At 31.7% G+C, this 7,996-nt stretch overlaps 1 protein-coding gene across 1 annotated transcript; it reads right to left on the minus strand.

Annotated features, from left to right (window-relative positions):
- Window positions 1-381: 381 nt before the first annotated feature.
- LOC110669811 (squalene monooxygenase SE1) lies at window positions 382-4,902 on the minus strand. Its single transcript, XM_021831604.2, has 8 exons — window positions 4,457-4,902; window positions 2,863-2,974; window positions 2,527-2,701; window positions 2,100-2,268; window positions 1,702-1,920; window positions 1,236-1,511; window positions 714-992; window positions 382-633 (listed from the first exon to the last, which is right to left on the minus strand). The coding sequence occupies exons 1-8, from the start codon at window positions 4,715-4,717 to the stop codon at window positions 523-525; spliced, it is 1,602 nt and encodes a 533-aa protein (XP_021687296.2). The 5' UTR covers window positions 4,718-4,902; the 3' UTR covers window positions 382-522.
- Window positions 4,903-7,996: the final 3,094 nt, after the last annotated feature.

Genomic DNA, 7,996 nt, shown 5'->3' on the forward strand with positions numbered 1-7,996 from the left:
ATTTTTCCTAAAATTAATTTAACTTCTCTTAATCAGGAAAATATTTTTTATTAATTAATTTTCTTAAGTATCCTAAATATTAAAAAAATGTTAAAAATGTTTTCCATAAAATAAACAAAGCCTCAGTTTTTAAATTAATATGATAGAAAATTATAATTCTCAATAAAATTGAAAAAAGTAGTTAAAATCATTGGATTTAAAATTTACTACATAATTATTCCATTATAAGAGTCCGTTAGACAAATGATTTCAGGTTATTTTTCTTTAAACTTTTTGCCATGAAAACGTCAACTTGATCAGCATTAAAGATAGCAAATGATCGACTAATTCATCTTCACTATAAGGTTTTAGTTTCTTTGCAACATTAACAATCCCACAAAGTAAAATGAACAAACAAAATTTTATATATTTGGAGCTGAGATTAACAGTTACAGACATCCTGAAGAAAGACTAACGCTTATGATAATTCACAGTTCTTTGAGAATACAAAGCCGCTCCCTTATCTTCGATTTCCTTCTCAAATTAATTGCATTTAATGGGAGGTGCTCTATAATATGCTGGAACAGTTGCAGGGAAGAACATTTGTCTAACTCCTTCCGCCTTAATAATGGGGAAGATGATTCCTGATGCACCCTGTATAAAAAGTACCTTAATATTTTAGTATTCATTTATATTAACGTTGCAAGAGTGGTAAAAGAGAAACAGATACACACCGAAATCAACCTAGCACCGACCCATATACGATGAGGTGAAGGAAATGGCAATAACAGACGCCCAACACCATAAATTGCTACAGCAAAGAAGTGGAGGACCAAGCTCAATGGACGAGGGTTTAAACCCGAGAGCAAAGAGACTGGTCCTGTTGAGAATACACCTCCAAGACTCAAATAATCAAAGCAGGCTTGGCGCATTTCCTTCCTTGCTTCATCAGGTGAAGCACAAAACACCTTGTAGAGGGCACCTGCCAATGTATTGATTGTAGATGCCACAGGCTGCAATGATAACACTAGATGTTAAGTTGACTGACATATTATGGAATCTTATCTTCATCATGAAGAAAGTTCCACGGCCAAGTTTGGCTTTAATTCTCGCAATATTCAAAGAGCATATGATTTATTCTCCATGCAAATGTTCTCCCCATATGCATGCCACCAGCTAGAGGCAGTCCAAGAAAAAAAAAGCAGGCACTACTCCAGTTGTAGCAGCATCAAAACATGCATATGAATATAACTTACCTTACGCAAGGTGTAGAAGGATTCAAGATATCTGCAGAGAGTAGGAGCATCATGTAGGTCTCGCAAAGGCTTGAGAAGATCCCGTAGCACAACAATGTCAGATAGTGCCACAGTCATTCCTCCTCCAGTTAGAGGATGGCGCATGTTGAATGCATCACCCATCAACAAAGCACCAGGGGTAGGATAGGGAGAAGCTGGCATACTTCTGTTTGGCATTGTTCTAATGTTTCCCTTATCAACTGCAGCTACAAAGGAATCATATATTTCTGGGGGAACCTGCAATATGCATTCATGAGGTCAGTCCAAGACACCATCAAATGTAAATCAAGATAACAACAGCTTTTTCAGATTAAATGCTGATAAAGAAATACGATGGGAAAATAAAGGCTAAACAAGCTGTTATTAATGCATTTAGGAAAAAAAAATAAAAAAGCTGTTATAAATGCAAAGATCATAAATTATAAACCTGAGGCGCCACCACGTTCTTCAAATAATTTGCCATTTCACCACTTGAAACAGAAGGGACCTTCTGACCAGGTACATCCACCAGACTGCGAACTTCTGTACTGCTGATAGGATAGAACAAAATTGGGGAAGGGTCTGCTAGTATAACGTGCCCATTATTCGCATACGGAAGTCGACAATTCTCCAGGACCAAACCAACAAAACAAGAGGGCACATCTACCTGCAAAATATAATTAGTAAGTCAGATTTTACTTTCTAGAGACTATTGCATTGTATGAAGGAAAATTGAGTGACTTTTTTGGTGATAAAGCTAGGTCATAAATCCCCAAATATAATAAAATAATTCATTAATTAGCGGTAGTACAATCACCATTCTTTAAAAAGATCGCAAGTCATCACCTTAGGGTTGCAAAGAGAGCGACGCAAATTGGAGAAACAGCCATCACAAACAATTGTCAAAGGTGCAAAAGCTGTAAGCTCTTCACCAGTTTTTGTTTTGTACAGCACACCTTTAATTGTCCCTTTTTCTTCAAGTAGAGAAGTAACAGTTCCTTGCTCCAATTTTACACTAGAAGAAAAGGAAAACAGGGTATAATTACATACAGGTGAACACAATTCTCATATGATCACGATGTGAAACCAAATAATACATGGATCCTCACTACAGAGACCACAGATGTCAACTGATTTACTGATGTCTGTCAGTGAAAAGATTCTTGTAGAGACACATGAAAAAATAATTGTATGAATCATCTTAAGAAACAGTCAATTTTCAAAAGGCATTAGCACATTTGCACATTCATACGTACGGGGTGAAAAGACATACCTGGGAAGAGATGCAGCTTTTTCCCGCATCCTCTGAATAAAACGCCCATTGTGAAAGCTCCTCCCTGCTACTTCTGAGTGAAACTTTTCCAGGGGATAAGCAAGTTGTGTATGTTTTCCATCCTTGAAAAGAGCATAACCAAACACTCGCTGTGCATCAATTTCCTCCACACAATCTACAGTATGAAATCAGATACAGTTCCATTAGCAACATGGTCTGTCTATAACCGGATGTAAGCAAAAGTATCATTAACCTAATACCAACAAATTCAAGATCACCACAAACTAGTAGCATTGCAAAATTCTGCAGATAGTTGCAAAATATGATAACACGCACCTTCAAGTCCTAACTCAATTAACTTTAGGTAGCCCCCCGGCTGTAGCAATTCACCAACAATTCTGTCAGGTTCAGTCAAGTCTCTTTCAATGACACGCACTCGACGCCCATCCTGTTTTTCAAATAACATAATTAACTTGTTATGGAAAAAACTAGCAGTTAAGATTATCCTACTTGAAGAATTTATCTGATGCTATAGACAAAACCAGCCATAGCCCAAAGTACTAGGAAAGAAACAAAAACTTCAAAACATGAAACTCAAACAAAGTTGGCCCTCTGTTTAATGAGTACAAAACATAATTTATGTGTTATGGGAGAATATTACATGTACCCATCAATCAGAAGAAATATAGTAAGTTAAAACCCCATAGAATTAAGTATTGACCTTTCGATTAAATTATGGATTAAGAATTTCAATGCAATCCCTGCAATTTAGAGTGATAGCATGTATCAAGTTGTTCACTCCATGTCTTGCTTGTTAGCCGATAATAATAAATAGAAAGGTGGGGTCAAGGCATGGCAAACGAATTCTATACAACCATATAAAAAAACAGACTAGACCACAGACGAAGAATCTTTTAACAATTAATTTTCATATGCCCAGTTTGTCCTTCCCAAATTCTAATCGTTAATTCTAAAGTGATGTGCCAAAGGTATTGGCTAATGCTTCATTAGATAAGACATCAAGCTTAAAAGCAGAGAGATTCAAATTTTCCACCGCCAAGTCCAAAATGATTTCATTTTACACACAAATACATATCAACAAACTGCTGCATCTGTAAGCACTTTGAGGCCTTAATAGTAATTTTAGAAAACCGAAAAATAAAAAAGAAAAATTTTAGAAATAAACTCGTCAGAAGTGACAACACTATTTGTATCCCCTTCCAATCAGAAAAGGGAAGGGGTAAATTGCAGGCACGCTGGCTTTACGGGTGATTCTACGCACATATTTTTATCGTCAGTCCAACGAAAAGACCAAAATATCCTAAGAGTACTTGCATATTTACAGGCCTGCAAATATATGCATATACAGAATCCTCATCTTCTATTCGTGCCTCTGATGGAACTATAAATAGCCTCCACACAGAATGAATAAAATCACATGTTAACCTAGTTCTAGACTATAATATATAATCTGTACTTAAAAAATAAAATAACCGTATATACCCATGGAAAGCAGAAAAACAATATAACAAAAACTGATGAGCATAATCCAATCCAGTTCAACTCCGTAGACTTCAGTCTTTGTAAGTTAAAATCAAACCCAGTTATACATCAGAACACCTTAATAAAATCCTTGTTCAGTCAGAAAACCAGAGACAGAGAGAATACAGGGAGGAAAAATGAAAAGGAAAAGAAAAGGCAAAATCACTGTTGATATCTACACAGCGAAGTATACAAACACCTACAGCTCACGCTCATAAGCGGAAAAAAAAAAATATTAAATGTGGCAAAGCTCATAAGCCATGTAGGCAAAACATTTCGAATTTCAAAAAGAAAAAGATAAAAGCAAAATTAAATAAATACTTCACCTCGGTTACCGAAAAAATGCAGCGTGTGGAAAAATAAACAAAACAGCAACAAACCAAATCACCTTGCCGAGGGTATGAGCGAGAGCGGCGCCAGCAACACCGGCTCCGACGATGATGACGTCAACGTCGCTGTCGTCATCGGATCTGCATTCTCCATTCGTAGCTGTCATAGTCTTGACGAAGTCGCTTCTCGGCTGAGGGAGGGATCGTCTATTATTGTCCTCCTCCGGCTTCACTAGCAAATAAACAATATAGTAGAAAGCGAAAAGCCCCATGACAGATGCCAAGATCCATCCTAGCAGGTAATGATCCGCCATTTTCATTCGAAAATCCGATTAGAGAAGCAGAAACGACGACGGAGAGGCGTTTCAATCTCTCTCTCTCTGCCTACGGGTTTTCCTCGCTAGAGGTGGTTTTGCTTTTGGTAGCTAGAGTACGAAAGCTTCGCTGGCAATGGCTCTTTTTAGTTAAAAGTTTTAGTTAACCAACAGAACACGAGAACCATTCACCAACGAAGCACTCCTTTTATAGAGAAAGCGCGAGTCGCTCACTCAAAGAGTGTACGGAGAGTCACCGCCTCAACTCAGTAGGCATAAGCCTTGCTGCTAACGTGCGCCAGCTGTATAATTTGCTTATCATACGCTTTGACTGATCATTCGTTGATCTTTTCTTCTCACTTTGAGAGAAAACAAATCGGATATAATACGTTCAAATTTTATATTAAAATATTTTGCAATAGTATTGCACATAAATTAAAATATGATACGTACATTATATTATATTATCAGATAAATAATTTAATAGTTTATTTTATTATTAAAAATATATATTTGAAATTATTTATTTGATTAGCATTTTAGCACGTTAGCTACTAAATTATGGAATTTTTTTTATAGGATTAAATCAAAATCTTTATCAAGCATAAATGCAAAACTTAAAAGTACCCACAAGTCTAGCGACTAGTCGAAATCAAATTAATTTCTTGACTTGGTTATTAGTTGGGGATTTACAATGAAATTAATGATATAATAAAAATATTAGGTAGCATATTAAGATAACAATTTACCTTAATATCTCTGGAAAAAATTGAAAAAATGAGACAGTCAAATAATCAAAAGCCAATGGGGCAGTTGAATATGTTAGGGACATAGACATTTAATTGCAATAAGAATTTCAATTATGAATATTGCCTAAAAACTTGTTACCAACTTTGATGCGGACACTCTTTATTTGTCAACGATGAAGATGTGGTTTACACTGTAAAATGTGTATGTCAGCCTTGTGGCTTTAAGATTTATGTTTGGTGGATGCGTGGTAGGGCTGATTAATTAATACTAATTAATATTTTGGTTAATTGACAATAATAATAATAATAAATAGTATGATTATTTTTCCAATTTGCATAAAAATCGATGGGCAAATACTGCGTGAATTAGCAGTCTGGTCAATGCCTTCGCCTTCTAAGCATTTCTCTACCCGTTTTGGCTTTAAATTATTGCTTTAGACCTAACTTTGCTGTTATGAGGACACTCACGTGAATGATCTCTACATGATGCGAGGAATGTCATTCGATAATTTTTGCAATTTTAAATTTAACTTCAAATATTTAACAATAAAGATGATCCAGTGCGTATGTCTCTCTCTCTCTCTCTATATATATATAGATCATATTAATGTCAATATTGATCATTGAAGATCTAAAACCGAAAGAAAACTCATAAAAATAAAAAAATTAAAGCAGTAGTTAATCAAAGAGGGTAATGACTCGTGACAGTAACAAATAAGTAAGCAAGTTAGTACTTAGGCCTTGTTTGGTTTACAAAAATTTCACTCAATAATGAGAATGATTTTCTTTGTGGGTGTTTAGAAATTTATTTTTTTCATTTTCATTCCCAATAAATTAGGAAATTCGATTCCCACCGATTAAGGGAATCATTATTTTTCTTGTCAAACTGAGAACCAAACATAGGAATGATTGTTTTGTTGAAAACTAAATGCTCAATGTTACTTAAGTATTTGTTAGAATGTTTTAATTTTTATATTTTATATTATTAATTAAAATAAAAAATAAAATAATTATAATAATAATTAAAATATAAAACTGTTATTTTTATATTTTTTATATAAATAATTAAAATTAAGGATTATAATTGTAATTAATCATACATAATTAAAATGAAACACAATAAAAATATAATTTTTATATTTCATATAAACGAATTAAATAAAATTTTGAATATATTTAACTTTAATTATTTAAAGTAAAAGGATAAAATATATTATGTTTATTTTTACTTATAATTAAATAAAATTTATAATTATAATTATAATTAATTCAAATTTAAAAAATAAAAAAAATATTGTTTTATATTATCTTATAATAATTAAAATTAAAAAGAAAGAAATATAAAAATATAGAAAAAATAAATAATTTTAAGTTGATTTTCATTAAGTACAAAATAAGTTTGATTTTGATTATGCAATTTATATATACAAATCAAATACCTTAAGAAAGAATTTGATTTATTTTTCACAATAAATCAAACATAAATGAAAGTTTATCATTCTTTTTTCAATTCTGTTCGATTTTAATTTCAATATTAATTTTGATTCAAATATGCAAATTAAATAGATATTTAATTATTAAAATTTTAAACAATATAGATTAATATGTAATTTTTATCAAATGTCAAATGTAATTTGCCATATTTTAATTCTAGGGAAACAAACAAATGTTTATTTGGTTAGTTTTGCACTCTTCATTGAATTTGCATAGAAGTAGTTGTCATTTGTGTGAGATTAAGTCAACTAAGTAACAGGCAAAACCTATTTTTAAAGAAAAAATTAATTATGGTTAATCCTAGAAAGAAACATATTTGTTTATTAATTGGGTGTATAGAGTGGTGATGCAGGCGACAAACTTGATTTGACTTGAAAATTGAGGCGATGTTGCTAATGTGCCTACTCATTTACGAGAGTTCGAGTTGAAATTGAGTTATTGTTCAATTTATTTTTATCTTTTTTAATTTTGCTTTAAAATTAAAAATTAAAATCAATAAATATGCAATAATTTTAATAATAAAAATATTTTTCTATTATTTTATTATATGATATAATAATTTAAACTTTCAATTATGCATAAAGTTTTATAAAATATAACATTAAATCGTCTAACTATATTTAGTTTAGTGACTAAAATCATATCACTAATTTCATAAATTTAAAATTTATATATATATATATATATATATTAAATTTATAAAATTAGTGATGTAATAATTACATTAAAATTATAAAATATATTCAAAAATTATAAAAATATATATAATTAATTTTAGTCCCGATTCTAACGTGTAAATTAATTTAACTTAGAATTAAAATCAACTAAAAATATTAGATAAATCAAAATTAATCTTAAACAATAAGCTAAAATTGATTAGCTGGATTAAATTTTATTACCGAAATCATATCATAATTAAAATTTGAATCAAGGAGACCATACATTATAATTTCGATCCCTTTAATTATGAATTGAAATTACTCATTTCAACACGAAAAGGGCCCCTAATGGCCTAGTAATCAACCGAAACAAGATGAGTAAT

The sequence above is a fragment of the Hevea brasiliensis genome, chromosome 12, assembly GCF_030052815.1.
Source record: "Hevea brasiliensis isolate MT/VB/25A 57/8 chromosome 12, ASM3005281v1, whole genome shotgun sequence".
NCBI lineage: Eukaryota > Viridiplantae > Streptophyta > Magnoliopsida > Malpighiales > Euphorbiaceae > Hevea > Hevea brasiliensis.